This window comes from Myripristis murdjan, chromosome 1 (assembly GCF_902150065.1).
Source record: "Myripristis murdjan chromosome 1, fMyrMur1.1, whole genome shotgun sequence".
Classification (NCBI taxonomy): Eukaryota; Metazoa; Chordata; class Actinopteri; order Holocentriformes; family Holocentridae; genus Myripristis; species Myripristis murdjan.
Genome location: NC_043980.1, coordinates 23,805,995 through 23,826,614, shown reverse-complemented (window position 1 = coordinate 23,826,614; position 20,620 = coordinate 23,805,995). Strand labels below are relative to the sequence as shown.

Below are 20,620 nucleotides of genomic sequence, written 5' to 3'. Positions count from 1 at the left end.
CAACTGTGTAAAGAGGGGGGTTTTGCTGGGAAATTAGAAACATATTTCATATATTGTATGATTTTATGGCTTTGTTTTAACTCTGACGCATGAATATGAATTTAGGCCTATTATGTATTATACTTTAGTCATAGAAAGGGGCCTACCTCATAGACAACTGGGGTTTTTGTGGGCCCTGATGGGCTGTGGACCTCTATTGTCATCACCTCTCCTCCCTATAAACGTCGGCCTTGGCTGGCGGAGAAACAAGAGCAGGTGTAAACCTAGGAGGTAACCACAAAACATTTGGCCACGTAGCAGGCTCCTCCATTGGAAACAAACAATTTCAAACCAGTAAAATATAATTAGAGATGCGATAACCTGTCATGGGCTCAGCAAGGGCCTCCAGTTTCTCCTCGCTCTGTCCCCCTGCTCTGTGTGTCCCTGCACAGGACCCTGTCTGCTCACCTATCATCTGCTGCCAACTGCTCCCTCCAAAACACCTGCCACGCCCACCTGCATGCCTTCTGCACCACTCATCAGCCAATCACCTCTCACCGCTCCGAGTTTTGCACACACTCGGTCCCCATCAGCTCATTAGTCTCAGTTGCATACCAGTCTCATTACAACAGTGATCATCCAGACTGTACAGCAGTTTGTCCTTTGCCTTCTGTCTGTTTGTTGCCTGCCAGTTGTAACCTCCGCTTGTAAGTTTTACTCTGAACCTGCCTCAATATTGTGTTCCTCTGCTTAATTGGCCTGACCTTTGGCTTTGAACCTTGAATTGTCTGGACTTGTTATCTGCCCGCAGTCTCCAGTAAGCCTGCCATTTTTAACATACCCCTGTGTCCTGATGGTGTTTGCGCACTTGAGTCCTATCTGACCTGTGATATAACCTGTATACCTTCAAAGCAGGATGTTTGTCCAGCTTTCTCAGGCTGTTTGTGTCTCTTTTATGTAATTATTTATTCCATTTTACAATTTCAGAAGTATGTGTTGAATAACTTTTTGGCCTTAATGTGCCATAGAGACTAAAACAAATCCTCTGAGCAAGCAAATGTTTATACAGGCCACAGAAGTGAAGATGTGTCACAAAACTGAGAAGCTGCTCTATTTAGTTCAGATATTGCGAGTGCACACAATTGTTCTTTTTCATTAATGTTTCAAGGCTAGATGGACCATGAAAGGTTTAAAGTGCATGAAAATCAATAGTGCTATGTCTTGTGTTCAGTTCATGTGCGTGATTGGAGACTTGGTAGTCGATTAAAAGCACTTTTATGAAATGGATACAGCTTATCAAAGTATTTTCGTAATCTTCAGCATCTTTCAATATAGCTATTTCTGTAAGTCTGTAGTAACTCTGTGAAAAGTACACTGGTCACACAAAAGGCCAGGTTATGGCCAACTGAATGAACTGTTAATTTGTGAGTGTTAGCTCTCAAAATGAACTGGGTAAAACAAGTCCATCTTTCCTTAGTAAAGTCAGAACTTTACTAAGGGCTTGGTTTCAGAGATCAGTCTCTCACCATTTTTGGGAATAAGCTCAGTCTGTAATTCTCGAATCTTCTCTTTCATCATTTACAGAAAAAAATAAAATAAAATGATTAATTTGCAATAAAACGAATTGTTCATCCTATTGTTTCAATAAATAACCACAATGGTTCCAAAAAATTATAGTTCCAAAGCTTATCAGATAATACTTGGGGTGCAATGATACACTCAGGGCACAACATGAGTGTAAACCTCATGGTGTTTTTTTTAGGTAAATGTACACAATATATAGCTTTACATTCAAACCATTAGGATGTACTGGGAAAAAAAAAAAAAAAAAAAAAAAAAAAAAAAATCAGAGCCCAGTCTCCTAATTTTGTTGATGCATGACAGCTTTGGAGTTTGGACAGTGACTACAGTACAGGCATTTCACAATACAAAGTAATCCATAACAGGCATCAAAGAGCTAAAAATATATATCTGCTATAGATATGATCTGATATGAACAAGAAAAGCTGGTTAACAATACATATCTAAATCATAATTTCACACCAAAGCAAGATAACATTGCTCTCCTGCAGGAATGCCAAAAAAAAAATAAAAAATTCTTAGCTCACAAAGATTTCTTTTAGGTTTCACTTTCTTAGTTTTAATAGGTGTCTGTAGTTTATTGGAAGGCTGAGAATCTCCTCTAAACGAATATGGCAGCAACTCAGCTGTGAATAAAATCAATAACTTAATTCAAGAAGACAGTGATCTAAAACCCCCTATGGCTCAGAAAATGATTACTAAAACACATCCAATATAGAAGGTTATTCAAAAGGAGGCACCAGAGCCTGACTAAGTTACAACATGTAACACCAAGATAAATTGAATTCATAATAAACCTCACAATGTAAACTGACCAAAATCTTGCCCGAATGTGCGTGCTGCTGTACCACTATCATTCAATAACATTAGATTTCAGGGAGAGGAAAGTAATAATTCAGTTATTAATACTGTACATGTTACTCTCATAAGCAAATAACAAGAGACACTGAGGAGGAGGAATGCGTGCAGAGATCACATGTGTAAAAGTTGGAATCTGACAGTGTAGTGACAGAAGGAAGATGGGATAGCAAGTGTCAAGAAATCGTTATGCATCAAAAACCTGCTCACTGCCTCAATGGGCTCTTACAGCTTATCGTCCTTTTCAGTGGCAAACCTGCCCCTGAATTGCTGATTCACTTTAAACTTTTGACAAGGCCTATTACACAGACGGATAGTTGTTTTCACTGGGAAAACGCAGCCTGGCCGAGTGGAGCTGCCTTCCCTGTTGAGTGTCTCTCACCATTTGCTACAACAGTGAGGCCCTGTTAAAAACACCCCAGTCAACCCCGATCTGATGAAGAGTCCTTTTTTTTTCTTCTCCAACAGAGGTTGCTGTGCGGCAAAGCACTGCTCCCTCATCGCGGCACAAATGATCAATAATGCACAAGTATAGTGGGATGTTGCAGTGCAATATGGCTGCCAACACTTTCATAGACTACATCTTACTGGAGGGAGCAGAGCTGTCTTGAGTCGGGATTATAACATCCTCAGTGTTTATTCATGGGTACTTTATTGATATTCAAAAAAGACACAGATATAAGAAGATTTAAGAGATTAATGAAGTTCAATCAAGGCCGTGTAATCATGATAAATGTCATTCTTTCCACTGGAGTAGGCCCTATTTTTTCTGCACACTATGAGATGAGTTTCTGCTCTAACAAAGAAATTTGACATCAAGACTTACAGACATGGCTTGTGAATTACTTCATATATTCCCTGACTGAAATATTTCCTGACAATAATGTGACACCAGCCCTGCTAACTTTCTGTCAGACTAGCAAGCCCCGGGATGCTGCGTAAGACAAGCAGCTCCACAGATGAACAGCTGACACACCACAAAACAAAAAAGTGAAGAGATAGGCAGAAACATATCTGGATAGGTCCAGGCCACGTCTACCTCTAAGAGCAGATACAAGGAGCATACAGGATACAGGAGTCAAAGGATGCATGGAGGCATGGAGAAAATACCATCCTGCCTCACAGCTGAGCACATAAGATTAACATCTTCATATGCATAACCCGGGTCCCTTTCCACAATTAACACAAGACCAAAACTGTCATTAACTTATCATCAAGGAGGGAAGCACATCATCTAAAATGCTTATTTTTCAGGGTGTTTCATGTATCAGTGGGCGCTGTGCATCACTCACTTAATTAACAAATACAATAACAACGATACTGTTCCATGAAACAGCATAAGCTGTGTGGTCACCTCCCATTTTAATTACACACCATTTCTCGGCTATTAACGAAATTATGCTCATGGTTGATCATTAAACTGTTTAATAAAATTACTCAAATTTTGCATGGGAGTGACACCAGTAGCATTCCCTGACAAACACTTACTGTACAAGAGGGATAAATTGAATAACATTATGTTCAGGCAAATTCATATAACTATTAAAGAATTGATACTACCTCATTATACAGTATAAAGGAAGTATCTTGCGCAGTAGAATTGTGCAGGAGAGCAGTTATATACCCTTGGTGATATAATAATCATCACCTTACTTAATGGACCTATGAGAATGTGCAATAAATGCAGTGAAACAGTGGACTGGAAAATGACGCAAATCATAAGCTGAATTATGAATCCCCATCGAATCCCACTTTCTAAATACAATTACCACTCTTTCCAATACAGTAATGGGTTTAGTGCTCCAAATCTCTGCTGATGACATTGAAGTCGCACACAAAAACTCAATCCTTAAGCTTTCCGTAAATCTGATTAGAGTCAGCCTTGGAGAGAGGGAGAGAGATCATCTCTCAAAATCATCCTCTGGCCCATAGCCAGGAACTGGGATCTACAGTATGATGTGAAACTCAGGGAACAGGCAGACAGGTGAGGGTAAGCTGTGGCTGAACGATAGGGACTGAACAAGGCAGAGGACGATCGCTTTAATCTAGGAACACAGGTAGCGTATCATAAGTAGAAAGCGGCCCTCTGTATTCATGTGCTGTGCATTCCTTATCTCCAGTGACTGTGTCGAAGAGCTGAACACTGAATACTGAAGCAAACATGCACCCGGTTGTCCTGTCAAAAGATCCTCTGTTTGACATCTAAATTTCACACAGAATCATGGACGGGGATCACAAAAGAACCGACTCCTTTCTTATTTTGGTAAACTACAGCACAGTTGGCTTTTTTTTTATTTTTTTTATTGTGCCTATCTGCTTCTATCAGCTATACAGAGGTATGTGTCAAGAGAACGTTGGAAGGTAAGTGTCAAGAAGAGTGTGTTGTTGAATGGCTGACTTTGCAGTTGGACACAGAAAGGAGAAATTGATTTCTGTCGGGACAAAAGAAAAAAGAGAAAAAAAGAGAAAGAGGAGGATATCTGGACTCACTGAGCACTGATGTTGAGTTCTGAGATCTTTGAGATTCAGCCCGGCACTGACCTGGCCTTAATGTAATTAGAGGTTTGAAATGGGCAGACGGAAAAAAGGCAAAAGCTGCATGGGGAGTGACAGACAAACGGCATGCAGGCAGGATGAGAGGTTGACAAGGTGGGCTGTGGGTTTAGAGGATGACAGACCTGCTGCCAAGATTTGGGAGGGGGAGGGCATGAGACAGATGCGGTAAACAGAGCAATGGATGGGTCAATACAGGGTTCCCGGGAAGTACTGTGATAAGATACATTTTATCATTTTCATTCAAGATTCTGGATGTTCAGTCAGACAGACAGGTAGGTCGAAGTGGAGTGCAACCTACAGACAGACAGAGAAGAGAAAAGAAATAAACAGAATGCATATTAGCTGACTTGGTAGCATACAAATAAAGTAAATACGACACAAATAGGCTACCACAATAGCACACAAACAAAGGTTATAGGCAAAAACCTGGCAACCAGTAACCCTGGGTTAAGACCTGGAAGCCCATCAGACTGACAGAAACACTGAGACAGACAGAAGGCTGGCAGGCAGGCACAGGGTCCGAGTTGGCTCCCAGGCTCCATACCCCGTTCACTGATCACTCCCATCAGTCCAGGCTGCAGTCCAGCAGGACCAGGCGAGACCCACTAAGGCTCACAAGTTCCCCACTAACCCAGGAGCTGCCTCTCTGTCCGCCTCATAATTATTCTGTTGGCCCTGTTTAGAAACCAGGGACTCTCTCCCTGCTCCATTACTCACACACTGCCAAAGATACTGCACAGGAGGCTCCCCAGGCTGCACCAACACACAGATATGACTGCGTAGGTAGAAGCACTCACACACACACACAAACAAACACAAAGCAGGGTCAAGCTGTATTCTGGTGTCAAACGCTTCCTTGTTATAGCACATGCCCCATGACTAGAACGCTTTTCTCCAACAGGTAGAGTCAAGGAGGAATACAATGCAGCTTCCACAGAATACATGTCTGTGCTTTTTGTGCCTTTGGGTTTGTGAGGGTCTACCTTCCATTCTTATCACTTATAATATTTTTGAAATGGTTGCGCAAACACTGCAGAGGGAGAAGAATCAGAAGTGGAGGCAGTGGTGAATGATGCTTGTAATAACTGTAAGATGACAATGCATTTATAGATGTCGCCTTGTATAGACAGTCATGCTATTTCGCACTAATGGGTCTACATCAATCTTACATTTGAGATGAGGGCAAAATATTCTCCAGGTCCCCTGCCTAATGCGTGGGATCAAAAGTTAAGAACCTCTGGCACTGGCCCGGATGATGACACTGCCAGTAATCTACTACTGATAGACAGTCTACACAACAGACACTCCAATGAGCGGTGGAAAACAAATCTTTTCACAAGAAAATGAGGTAAAACCTGTCAATTATCATGTGTGAACCAATCAACCTAGAAGCTGCATTTGACAGTGTGACATGGCAATTTCAAACGTGCCATGTAAACGATGCGAACACGGAGCCACAACAAGGCAAGATCTTACAACCTGTTGCTCTGCGTCACACATTCACTCATATCCCTATGCCAATATGTCAATGAGATTTTCTTCAATTAAGTTATTTGCACAGTGATTAAGGGCTGCATACAGCCGGTGCAGTGAAAGACAGGCAGCTGTAGGTTGGAGTAAATCTTATGATGTGCAGTAGTAGAGATTTATGGGATTAGATATGGCCATGAAACCAGACCTCTGAGTCACACACAAGTGATGTTGCGCAAAACTGCAACCCTGTATTGAATGCATAAATCTATGATAACAAGCTCACTGAGAGAATTATATGTAGGTACTCCTGTGCATTTTGTTATTAAGACATATTAAGACAGTTTGGCAAAATTCTTCTTGTTTATTCAGTATTCAATTGCTCATTCTGACAAGAACATAGTGGTGCCAGTCAAACCTGATGATGATTAAAGTAGTCTCTTATTGGGATTATTTCATTGTGAAATTAATCTGCTTTTTGCTTGCGGCCTCCCTGTAATCCCCTCAAAGACCCCTGGGAGTCATCGGACCCTACTTAGAGAACCACCAATTTTCAGAACTCACCCAGAATTCCCTGCCTGCAGCTGCTGAGAATCATCTGTAACCTTACAGTGAGGCTTAACAAAGACAGCAATGTGAAAAGGTGTGTTGACAGTAATAATACGCTAGAAAGCAAAAAAAAAGGGAAACACTGAGTTGCACTTATTGAGCAGATGGAGATGATAAAATATTTACTATCCTTGCGTTTTCTGATTGAAAAGTGAGATTAGACTCAGTAACTTTTCATATTTGTGATACCAGAGGGCTCGTGTGCCCTGTGGCAGTCGTGTTTTATGAGGCCTCCTGCACTGCCTGTCCTGTCCAGCATACACCCAGTTTAGGGGCCGTCCCATCAGATTTGAAGTGCTCAGTGTAAACTATTTCAGAAAATTAGAGATATATGAATGTTAACTACAAATTAATCAAAATGTAACAATCTCCCAAGGAGATAGCAGCCCCCCTCCCCTCCCCCCTGAATAGAGAAAATGGATGGATGGATTTATCTAAATGTCAACCCAGGGATTTTAGGGCCCTTGGTGGTTGATAGCCCCTGAGCACAGCTCCTGCATATCCTGTAGGGAATTTGCCTTTGACTTTGGCAGCACCTTGGACAGAAATGCTCATGTTGGAGAATTCATATGGGATTTAGGCAGCTGCCAAAGCACTGCAGTGCCCTGGACAAGAGGATATCAGGAGGGAGAGCGGCTGCACTGGAGGGGTGTGCGCCGTGGGAAAGGTAGGGGAGCAAAAGCAATGCACTTCCTCATGCAACAGCTCCACCTAGTGAGCAAAATGCCATATCTAAATACATGGTGCACAATATTGGGTTTGAGTGTGGCTTTCCCAGTAGTCATTTTAGTGTTACTTGTGACCAAAACCAGCACTTCGTAAATCAAACCCTGACAAATATGTTCATAATTGGTCTAATCAGTGATGTAGAGGGAGGTAGACCAACCTAAACTCAATTTACATGACTTTTTATTTGTACACTAGTGTTTACTTGCCTTTTCAGGCTCACGGAAATCTTTATGATGTAAATTTATGTTATAACTCTTGGTCATGTACCCTGACATTTATGTTGTGCAGTCATACAAGGATAAGGTCTTATAAGGTATAGACACACACACACACACACACACACACAAGTAATTAGTGTTTTTCCCAAAGGTCTAATTAAACTGGTGGTTGTTTGTAGCTATGTTCACCACTTAGAGGTTCTACTCCAGCCACCGTTTGGTTTACCACTACATTGCCTACATGTCAAATGTTTCAAATGTGTTAAACATAGGCTGCGCCAAAGACGTCTGTTTGAAATTCTGTAGAGCTGTGTGATGATGCCAGAAATGAAAGGCTGTGTTCAGCAGGATGGATGTGAGAAATCAATTCTTTAAAAGACACGGACATTGTCCTGAAGCCATGTCCTACAATTATCCAGATGGTACGATATGACGGTATGATATGTACGTAATCGCTTGGAGCGCATGATAATGGAAACTGTCTTGGAGAACTACCCGAATTGTTAATAGAGACACATTCAAATAGACAAGGAGAGCTAGGAAATGGAAAAGGAGGTAGGTGTGTGTGTGTATATGTGAGTGTGAGACAGACAAGGAGGGGGTGTGTGTGTGTGTGTCTGTGGGAGGAAGAAGGAGAAGGAGGTCATCAGTTTCCTAATCTCTAAGTGATTGAAAAGAAGAAAAGAGAAAACAGACTAAAATGAAATGAAATATTCACCATGGGAAGAAATCTCCCTACATTACCACTGCAAAAAACTCAAAAGTAATTTACTTTCAATTTAGGATTGTCTCACACCATTTGAAGAGTTTGCGCTTTGTTTTAAGAAAAATACAATTTTAAGACTCGATTAAAGGACTAAAGGGCTAATTAAGATAGATAAGTTTTGCCGCTGCCCTTCCTCGTCTCCTTCTCAGCATGCCTCACTGCATTATATAAAAGTCAGAGAGGGTTCTGACTGACGTGGAAAACAGCACAGACCTAATTGTGTTAAAGGTCTCCTTTATGTTACGATTTCAAAATCAGAGCAGAATCATGTTTGAAAGAGGCCACACGTGCATAAAAGGTTGCATTTTATTTAGTCCACTTTAAAATCAACATTTTCTCTCTAGATTCATTAAAAAAGATAAAGCATCATCAGCTTTGCAGTCCATATCACAAAGAAACTGCAATTAAGAAAGAGTGAAGTAGTATGAAGATGACATAGTAGGCACAGTTTTCAGTTCAAATGATAACATGGTTGACTAGTTGATGGCAAAATATGTACAGCAGTGATTTTATTGTATGGTATAGCACATGCTCGGGACTTCTGAGTGAGAGTTCATAGGTTAGTAAAGCAAAAATCTACGCAGAGAAAAAAAAATTCATCACTATCTACAAAAGATGCAACAAATTGACTAGATAAGGCAGTCAAATAATTTCCCAAAAGTGTATGCCAGCTCCATTTGAAATAAATTAAACCTAAGAGGAGAGAGGAATGAGGAATATCAATTAACTGAAACTAATTGACCGGTGCTTGTCAAAGTAAGCGTTTACTACAGACTTTTACAAATCTTTGTCCACATGAATTAAGAATACTGAGCTAGTTGTGGACAGGAAATCCACCTGATGAAATAAATTGAAAAATAAATTAGAAATGGATAGTTGTATTAGTATGCATTTTAAAAGAGTACCTGATTTTCTCTCTCTCTCTAGCTTAAGTTTGATACCTTTGCATAACTTATAGAAAGCCTCTTACTTTCTTGTAAAAACTCACAGTAATTCATTCAATTCTCACAAGTCCTGATACCACCTGCGACGGGCACAGGATTCTACCCTGCAGAATCCACATGCCACATGGAGTCAAACAAACTGGATATTTCATACAAATAAAGGACACTTTTCCTGTTTATATACATAACACTTTTTTACAGTCTTTGCACTTCCTCGAAGAGATTTGAGGCATTTCCACTCACAAAGAAACTGGAAATAAAAATCATTTTCAGTGGATTAAATGAAGCTTTGAGTGAATCCAAAGCTTTGACTGAGCACTTGGTTGCCTTTTGTAAAATGTTCAATTGCTTTTGCATTGGAAAAAAAAACAAAAAACAAAAAACAAATCTAATATTCCTCTATGAAACTTAGTTGTATTGGGTCATCTTAGGGATCCAATGTGAAGTCTTCCTTAGGCAAAGAGTAAGGGAGAGTTTTAGCCATTCTTTATGATGTTAACTGGTAGTGAAGATATTGTAAAACTGACCTCTGATCTGTGCCAATAGAAAACTTCACCTCATTTAAGCAGGAGAAACTGAGGCATCAACACAGTTAACCAGCTACACTGACCAGTAAAATGTTGTTCTTACAAAGCATTCTGATCATGTTCATCAAGTGATTTCACTTTACACTCCAACGTAATATCTGACAGCACTATAATTTAAAGAAATGTTATCTCTGCATCAGCTCACGGTCTTTTCAAAGGTGAAAACCAGAACATAAAAAAAGTTCTGACATGTAGTCCAACATAAGAGGCAGTGAGTGTTCAAAGTTCATGAGCCTACTCAACTCCAACCCCAAAGACAAGTCCATCCTTCCACCTGCTTTCATACTGTGTACAGCTTATTCCTGGCCCACACCCCTTCCTACAGCGGGAGGCGCTGTGCTGCCTTGACAGCAGTGTAAACTAAAGATAGTTCAGTGGCTTTGGATGTCCACTGGCCCCTACAGGCTAAGGATCTCAGTGAGGTGGAAGGTGACAGCTGGACTGTCCCAGAGCACAAGCCAGAACCTGCACCAGTGTTGAAGGCCCAGCAGTGTCTGTGTGTGTGTGTATCTGTGTCTATGTGTGTGGTGGGGGGGTTGAGCAGGGTCACTTGGGCCCCTTGGTGGGGGTGTCTGTCTCTGTTGACTGTCGGCCATCATTCCAGGCCTCCCGGGTGCTCTTTAGGGCCTGTGTCCGTTGCTGGTCCACAACCACATAGTCCACGCGCTCATCCGACGCTGCCATCCCGGTTCCATTGCTTTTCTTCTGGAGTGGGAAAACACAGTGGTCAGTCTTTCTCCTATTTTTTCTGTCAGCTCCTATTTTTCTGTCAGTAAAGCTGAGTCCTACCTTCCTAGGTGGGGTAGACTTTCCGGGGTCAAGATCCAAGTCCAGGTACTCCACCTGTTTGTCTCCCTTGGGTTTCACCATGGGGCTGCTGCCCCCGTCTGCAGTCATGGACACACCCAACTTCATGTTCTACAAACCCAGGAAGAGGGGACTTTATTTATGGAAAAGGAACGTTCAGGAAGGGTCAAAATAATAAAACCCACAAGTCACCCATATTAACACACTTTAGTGTTGTCACAATAGCCAAAATTTCAATACTGCATTGCTACCATTGCAAGAGACAGAATTTATTTCATTTTATAACCATTTTAACCTTTCAACAAATGTGTTCTGCACGCTCAAATTACATTTCAGCATTACCTCCAGAGGGCGTATACATGTCTCATGGTCAGGAATTGCTAAAGGAGGTGGAAGGATTGGAATAGACAGACCCACACTGCAGCAGTCAGTGCAAAATTTAAGCCAGTCAAACTGATGAAAACATGCATAAAACAGTCCACCATGGCTTGAACTAAATCACAGTCCATGTAAACTGGCTGACTAAAGTGGAGCCAGAAGCAAAATATGGAAGTGTTTAGCTTAGAGAGCCATCAGGCATCCACCAACACAGGAAAGTCCCTGTGTAGCTACAAATTCTTGATATATTTATTTAGTTATTTATGCCATTGCAGTGTTGAATATTTTTTAAACTTACTGATAATCATGTTGAATTTATGGTGCTTTATAGTACATGACACTTTTTATTAAAATAAAGTCTACAGTTGTTCTGTGCTCCTCGATGTTTTGTTTTTCATTGCAACAAATTTTTTGATGTAACACTTACTACTGATAGCAAAGTCAAATTTCTGATATTGTGACAACAATAATATACACAGTGGAGCTAGAGGTGGTGTTAACTCTAAACTATATGTGGGTGGGAGTATTAGAACTAGGATGGTGACAGGACTAGAATAAATATTAATTCTAAGGGCAGTAATGGTTTCTTTTACATCTAAAAATCACTGCAACTTGTGTATTCAAGCCACAGGTTGTAGGTGGGGTTTGGCTTGGATTACAGTGTAGCCTATACCACACAGTCAGCCTGTGTATACTCCTGCTGAAATTCCCTGTCCTGGCCTTATGATAACAACTGAAACTGGTAACCTTTGGTGCTCTGACATGGCAGCCCATGCATGTCTAAACTGGCAACCCTGCTCACCTCCTCTATGGTGTCAAGTTCCTCCACCTCCCTCTTTACAGGGGTGATGGGGACAGTGCAGTAGAAGGACTCCTCTCTACACACACAGTGAGAAGGAAATAGCAGGAGAGGGAAGAGGAGAAAAGCAGATGGTCAAGAACAAAACATGGGAGAAAGAATGGATGAACGGGCAAAGCCAGAGAAATGGGAGACTGGGGAAAAAGAAATGAACATTATGAGTGATAAAGGAGCAGGAAGTCAACAGACATTATCAAAATGTTGGAAAAAGGAAAATTACTGTTAAAGCAACCAAAATGGGAAAATGTTACTTCTAATACCCTGACTGGAAGTATCCCTCTTGATGCAGATACACTGCATTACCCTATCAGTGTATGGCAGATGTAACCACTACTACTACACTATACTCTACTACTATATTTTTAATAGAGCATAAAACACAAAAAAGGGTCTGTCTGTTTCAGACAGACATTACTGAATGACTCAAATCACATTTCTAAATAATGCCCGAGCAACAAAAAAGGGATCGTAAGAACTCCAGTAAGGGTACTGATTTAGCAAAAAAAAAAAAAAAAAAAAAAAAGGAAGCATTTTCCACAGGACAGAATACCTGAAAAGCAAAGGTACAAAGAAAAAAAAGGGGGGGAAAAGAAAGCAGAACAGCAAGACAAGAGCAGACTGTAAAGAAAGCTGAGGTGTCAAGGAGTCCCTCTGCAGCAACCACTGACTTGTCCATATTAATGTAGGGCTTATGAAGAAGAGTGAGAAGTGGAAATGGCAACGGGACTTCTAATACTTTTCTGTACAAGAAATACAACTCACTGTGAGAAACTTAACACTGATGCTGAGACTCATATCTATTGATAAATGAACCCTCTCAAAGCTGCATGGTGTTGTGCACTGGAGTGTTTTTTTCCCTGCCTGAAACCAAAACATCTATTTATGGTGCATGTGTAGTGGAAACTTCCTTTGCAGATTTCATTTGATTAATGAGGTGAGGTTTTATCTAGAAAAAACATTTCACAGTAAAATCACAAGTGACATTTGCTTGTCATATTTGTGCTGTAGCATAAAGTTTATATGATTTAAAAGTAGAGGAAAATAGTGATCATGCAACTTCTTAGATTAGAGGACAGTTGTGTGTTACATACTGGTTCGTCTGTGGGCATATTAGAGAGCATGGCTACATAATTCTCATCACAGTCCTCGGAGTCAGTGCTGGAGGCCGTGCTATGCACTGACGGGGGTCTCGGTGGCATGGGAAACCTAGAGGGACTGAGCAGCATTCACAATGTTTATACACCCATTTCCAGGCACTTGCGTGTGTGTGTATATGTGTGCGTTTGCACGCGCAGACACACACACAAACAAAATACAGTCTCTGGCGAGCACACAATGAAATATAGACATAACAGCCACTGCAATAAGCCACTGCTATAAACCACTGCAGCCAGAAGAGTCCCTGCAGCTTTAAAAAGTACAGAAGCAAACCTCATCCTAGATAAGCCATCACACTGCATTCAGTATGCCGTAGCTCTGAGGCAGATCCAAGCCCTGTCTGTATGAGCAAAGCTACTTTGGTCATGAAGTGACTACAGTAATGCATGGAGGGTTAGTATCTACACCTTTACTTAATTGTATCTACTGCAAAAGGGCATGTTCATACTATACCACTATTTTTTTCCCAGTGGGAAAAAGCCACTGCCTGAACCCCACACTGCTCTGATAATATTATAAAGTGTGAGGTGTAACACATACTGTTTCCATGTCAACATTAACCACTCTATTCTGCTGGGAATTAAGTGCTCCGATTTGTTTACCTCATCCCATGTCACATGCAGTCCTCTGAAACTTTAGAAGTTAAACTTTAGGAAGCAACCTGCTGTGCCTGAAAAGAAGCACAGTGCCTTTTCCATTGTTTTTAATCCAAAACAAAACAAAAAAAATGCATGTAGGAAAATGCAGAATAGTGTGAACATGCCCAAAATTACCAGCACTATGTAGATGTCTAAATGCCGCACAAGGTTTTGAACACTTACTCCCGAGCGAATGACCGTGTGACAGGCGAGCGGACAGGTGCACAGGGCTCCTCCCATTCTGGCAGTGGTTTGATCTCCAGGGGGGCGGGCTTTCCTGAATGAAGACACACACACCTGTCAATCATTGCTTATGATATGCAGACTACATTCAAGTAAGGATCGCAAAGGTCCACAGCAGAAAAGTTTCACAATACTATTTTTTACATGCAGTTAATCAACTTGGGTGTTATTTTGTGTTGAAAATTACTAAAAAAATCCATTATTAACTCCTGCCTGAAGGCTAACACTGGGGAAAATTACAGTATAATTAAAGCAAATGCAGTGCTACTTAACAGCAAAGCTGTAATATAATGTAACAGCCAACTTGGCTATCACGGCCTGATATGGCAAGTCACTGCAGACACTCTTCATCTGCTGCATGTTATTGAAGAGGGTAGACCAGACCATTCACTGTTATGGATATCATTATCAGCAATGCAATGAGTCTGAGAAAACAACAAATGTCTAACTCTGCACTCAGTGTAGAGGGAATCAAAATGAGGCACGCTAGTTAAATCTGGACAAAAACAGGGGAGTAGGGAAGATAAGCCTTTAGGTGTTTTTGTGTGACTCTCTCTCTTTCATTAGATGGTATCACTGTTCAATTTCCTGAAATGAGCTATCTGTTGCCTTCAAGCCATGTTGGAATATTAGGTGTTTTTTTTTTTTTCTGTTGCGGCAAAATTTCTAAATGTGGGTTTTGGAAGGACCAATGTTGAATTGTGAACAAAAAACAGTAAAAATAGTGTAGGATGGTTAGTAGTTTCCTGGTATTTAGTTGATTAGATAAAAGAAGTTGCATCAGAGTGAGGAGACAAGGTAGAACGGTGGTAACAATGTGTTTCTAAAGGCATGTTGTGACTGCTCATGAGCTCCAAAACTGACTATTTCATTTCACTCCCCTCGAAGAGCATGCTTATCCACCCCCTTCTGGGATTTAAAATAATAAGATTAGGTCACTGCACAAGCTCTTACTCCCATATTATACTTTAAACCCATTTGGCTGTATGGAGAGGCACCTCAAAACAACAAATTATATTATATTAAGATTAAATTAACCTCTGATTTTCGTTCAGTTCATCTCAGATGGAGCATGAGCCAACAGGCCTGAGAAACCACAGATATCCCATAATGCACCACTTTCAGCATGCGTGTAGTCAAGATGAAATGGAGTTTGTGTAAGTCAGAGCATGACAGGTGTGTTTCAAATACACAGTGGCAGTTTAGTTCGGAGTACCTACCCTTGCGTCGTCCCCTTGGGAATTCACCTACGGTTTGAGAGTCGGTTCGCTCTAAACCAACACCTTTTGCTCTTATTATTTTAGGACTCTGACCTGATTGGTGAAAGAAGACTTGGCTTATTATAAAATGTTTGACGATCACAACAATTTAACCCTATTGTTACACCTATGCTGCCATGCAAAGCAAAAGACAAGACTTTGCTGAACAGCAAAACTACACCCCGTCTCACACACACCCAAACCCAACCACCTCCTTTGCAGCACAGTTAAAAAGAGGACTATTGTCATGACAACAGCAGACCCAAAATACCCAACATGCACCTCACTCCATGCACCACAGCTTCCCACGCAAAGACTGACATCACAGCTGTGCATGCACGATGAGCTGTGCATAAGCTCGGAGATTACACGGAGAAGGCATGTCATATTGAGAACAGCAAATCCAAATCTGCAAAACAGAATAACTGGAACTGGCTAGGCATACAGCGCATTTTACATTACCATATAAAATACAACAATATTTCTCAGTGCTGCTGACAGAAGATAAAAACAAAGTGTGCCGCAAGCTCAAACTAAGATATCTCAGTGCTGTGGAGTCCATGTCAAAGCAATAAAGAGTGAAAGCCTTTAGCCAGCCTTGATCACAGATGCCATAACCTTTATAACATGACCAACCAAATCAGACAGAGAGGTGCAAGGAAGATGGACACAGCAGTTAGCATGGTGGAAGACAGATAGAATGCAGAGAAATTTTGCATGGCTCATGGCAATAAAATGGATAAAAGATTAAAGGAAACTAAAAATCCAGGCAGAAGACAAAGGATCATTCCCTTAAAATGTCTGAAGCAAACCATTAAATTTGTCATGAAATGATTCTGAATGAAGTGCACATGTTTTCTGTTATCTATACATAGCATATCTTAACAGGAATGATGAAAAGTGATGTTATTAGCATTTACTTTCCTTTAGTGTCCGCCTGAATATATTCATTATATACAGTAACTGAAACAGATAAACTGAAATATTTTTGTATGTTCTGACTTAACTGTGCTTTGCTCTGGTCTATGTCCAATTTCTAATTGAGAGAACAGGGGAAAAACTGACTGCAGGTGGACTCATTCTGCATGCACGAATCCTGCAGATTGCGCTATTATCTGCGGGCACCACGGATAATCCGATTGGGAGGGCCAGGTCATAAAAATTAACACTCTGATTAATAGTAGATGGGTTGCAGGTGTGTGAAATAATAAACTATTGATGAAGAAAATAGTAATTACAGCTTGCACTGCTCGACATGATTTAAAAAAACAAAATAGCCTACAGGGACAGGTAGAGGTGGAGTCGTCCATGCAGGTGCGGGTCAATCAGAGAAAATAATTCATTCAGGTGGGTGGATGATTTAGGTGTACATGCGGATTTGGGTGATGTCAGAGCAGATCCACGCATCACTACTCCATGTAGAAGGAAATGTTAAAGGCTGACTGCAGACAGTCACGCCAGGTAGATGCTATTGAAAATGAAAATTCTGCACCAAAGTGACTTTAAGACATTGTTACTGACCAAAGGAGGACCAAACTGAGGTTTTCCAATACCCTATAGCATGTGCTGTTTTCTTAAGTGACAATATTTACCCTGGTATTTGGCTGTGTATGTGATGTGTCCCTGCCTCCTTGACATTCTCCCTCCCTCTCTCTTGCTCTTTATGCCTTTCGCTTTGCCTTGCAATCTGCCCAGATTCTAATTGCCCTTGCTATTAGGTCTCTCATCAAAGGGTTCCATTCAGATGGAGGGAACAAAGGGGATGGAGGTGACCACTCCGGGCTTCGGTCACTCCATGGCACAGGGACCAGCCCCCTCCAAAATGCTCCACAGGGCCTCTTGAGCCTGGGACAAAGGTGCCTTTGACAAGGAGCTAACTGTGTTGGATGGAGAGGACACAGCAAGCACTAAACTAATTCAGTGACAGGAGAAATAGGCTGTGTGTAGATTGGTCAAGGACAGGCCTTGAGGAATGTTTTGGTATTTAGTACACCAGGCAGAACAAGGGAGATACTCTGCGAGAGACCGCTCTTGCCAGTGTATGTCAATAACGGTAAATAAGATATAATGATGAATGACACTGCACTAAAATCGACTGGAACTGATGAAATGATAAACGGAAGGTTTCACGACCATGAGCCAGCACTGTGAGAACTGCAGCTGAACAGCTGAATGTCAGAAAAAGCATGAATAGTTTGGTAGTATTAATAACGTCTGTGCACACACAAGCGAGGAAAGCAAAACAATAAACTTAAGTATACACATCACCCCTTCAACAAAAGTGGATTAAACTACATTAACACACAGAACTACATCTGCACATGCACACGCACGTGCACAGACAAACTTGATGTTCTCTCACCTTTGCGGTCAGGTTTGAGATTACGATCCACAGGCGGGGCTGGCAGTCACTGATGAGCATGGGTCTGCGAGGAGGCGTCTTTGGACTGGAGCGGAAGCCCATGTGGGCGGGCGGCGGGACTTGTTTGCCCAGGGAGGAGAACTCCACAGTGCCTGGGGTCATGGGTACATAGTTGGGCTCCTGCATGGGCTCTGGTAAGCTGGTCGAGTGATGGTGCGATGGGGAGTTGGCACTCATGGGGACATAGTTCTGATCTACCTCTTCAGTGGACTGGCTACCCACTGGCATCATGCCTTTGTTTTTCTAGAGGTGAAAAGGCACAAATGTATGCACACAGACAGATCATTTACACACATGCGGTTTGAAGCTGCCACTCAATTCCACTTGCGCCTACAGGCACTGAAGATGCAGAGTATACTTGGCTTCATAAGTTTATGAGCTTGCCATCCAGTGAACTAGAAAATAACCTAAGAACACTTACAAAGTAGCTGTTGAAACTTTCATTGAAGTCGAACGAACAGCTTTTGTCGGAAGGAAATGACCTGGGAATATCATAGCAGTCCTGTGATCCAAAATCTGCAAGGTACACAAAAAAATATTACCAAATAAACACATATTTGGAATATATACACATATGTGATTGGATATTCAAAGCTGAATATAATAATGCTATCTGTAAATGCAGAACACACCATATAGGCCTATGCATTCCATACTGGAGAGAAAAATGTCTTAATTTCATATTCATCTATGTTTACCATATCATCATCTCCATGAAAAATGCAGTAATATGCGAGATATGCTGGTCTATGGTGGTGGAGCGTTTACATCTCAGCAATCTAAGTTCGTTTTCATGACTCAGCAAACATTCAATTATGCATTGGGGCTGTGGTGTGTTTAGCAGTTCTGTGCAAAGGCAGTATAGTGCATTATTGTTCTCTGCAGGGTCATTAGGCACTGACACTAATGCATTTCACTTAAAGCCACAGGAACCACAGCGGTGCAAGGAAAATCTTAAGTCCTGAAAGATCTATGAGATTGTCATGATAAAACAATGGGCTTTAGACTACACTGGCATGAGGACCATAACAGGGAATAATTAAGATGACAAATATCACTTCTGTGCAATGTTGCAGCTGCAAAATGTAGAAGACATTACAGTAGGGTCAAATGATACTGAACTTCATCTTTTTTCATGGTGCAACTTAATTGCTTGAGTTGGGTTATTCTACTATACTGTACTGTACTGATTATTAACAGTGTTATTTCCATTTTAGGTCCTCACAGACGTCTGAACCCACTGACCTGTACATCAGTCATCAAGATGCAAGGTGCAGATAAATCCCAATGAAACCATTCTCAAGTTGAAAGGAATACTGGTGGCAGCTTTAAATCTATGCACTTTGAATTCTGCATAGAGTATAGTCATCATATCTAAGTTGAACCCAGGACATCTGCTTATGATGTAGCTATGTCTAATGATTGCCAGTTTGACATCTTCCACAAGTACTTAGTTCATGCCATGAATGGGCATTGAGATAAAACTTCTTCTGCCCTCAGATTCTCTTAGGCTTTTGTAAATAATTATCCAGCCAAGTTAATACTCCTGTAATCACAGTTGTCACCACAAGAGGGAGCAGCACAGAGAAGAACTACAACTTCCCTTCCTTTAAGGGGTAACGGGGCTGCCCCCTTATTCCTTTAGTCAGCAAAGTGGTTGTCCAGGTCTTGCCAGGGGGCGGTTCACTGAGTTGTTTGCCTATTTTTATTTCCTTTTTATGCCTTTATTCAATGACCATTATTTAGATTAAATGTTACATTTGTAAAGTTTAATATTACTGCCTCTATTAATGTTAAATCATTTGTTAAGATAGATGTTACAGTCAAGACAGAGTCTCAGGGATAAATGGTCTGACATGTCCATGTTGGACCAACTTTACTGTCTAGTGCAGATCTTTACAGACACTTGCCTTTTCAAAAAGATCTTTAGCTTTGATTTTCTCTGTTTAATAGAAGCATCTGTTTCAATAGGCCTATGATTGGATAACAGTATTTGCTGTTATACACCCACCACTGGTATGGAATGACAACTTTAACATCATGATGAGCAGCAACTGCATAAATAAATCACTTGTGTGTCTTATGTTCTGATATGTGGGCCTCTTTAGCTCTATGGGTAAAAATAGTGGATAAAAATACTGTTAAAGTCAGTGTTTTGATTCACGATGGGTCAACCCACACTAAAAAAACATGCACGTTACTACAAGTTACCTAGTTGGAAGGCAAAGGGCAGACATCTGGCTAATAACTGTGGCAAAAAATATCTTAGATAGGGGTTAGTATTTGTGTGTGCGAGAGAAAACATATGATGGGATATGATGCAAAGCATACCCAGCATAATATATGCTGGAAAAGTGGTAACAAAAGATTTTCCTAACATCACTTGTATCAGTCAAAGTATGAAAGAAAACACTTGTAAGTGAAGAATATTTTAGGGTGGGGGCCCTGAGGCAGTGCCCATGTGATTACTGTGAGTCCAGGGATATATGATTTAGGACTGCTGCTCATGGAAATTATCGTTAAGGCCATTAAACGTCAAGGCCCTAAAATATATCCATG

The 20,620-nt window shown here is 41.1% G+C and overlaps 1 protein-coding gene across 1 annotated transcript in view; it reads right to left on the bottom strand.

The window, feature by feature from the left end:
- Positions 1 to 9,048: 9,048 nt before the first annotated feature.
- The window catches only part of gab1 (GRB2-associated binding protein 1), a 60,063-nt gene continuing 48,491 nt past the window's right edge, over positions 9,049 to 20,620 (bottom strand). The window contains 8 exon segments of the mRNA XM_030053615.1: positions 9,049 to 11,002; positions 11,087 to 11,215; positions 13,433 to 13,556; positions 14,321 to 14,414; positions 15,601 to 15,693; positions 18,002 to 18,040; positions 18,043 to 18,304; positions 18,483 to 18,577. Coding sequence (XP_029909475.1) covers positions 10,844 to 11,002; positions 11,087 to 11,215; positions 13,433 to 13,556; positions 14,321 to 14,414; positions 15,601 to 15,693; positions 18,002 to 18,040; positions 18,043 to 18,304; positions 18,483 to 18,577 — 995 coding nt within the window. The 3' untranslated portion in view covers positions 9,049 to 10,843.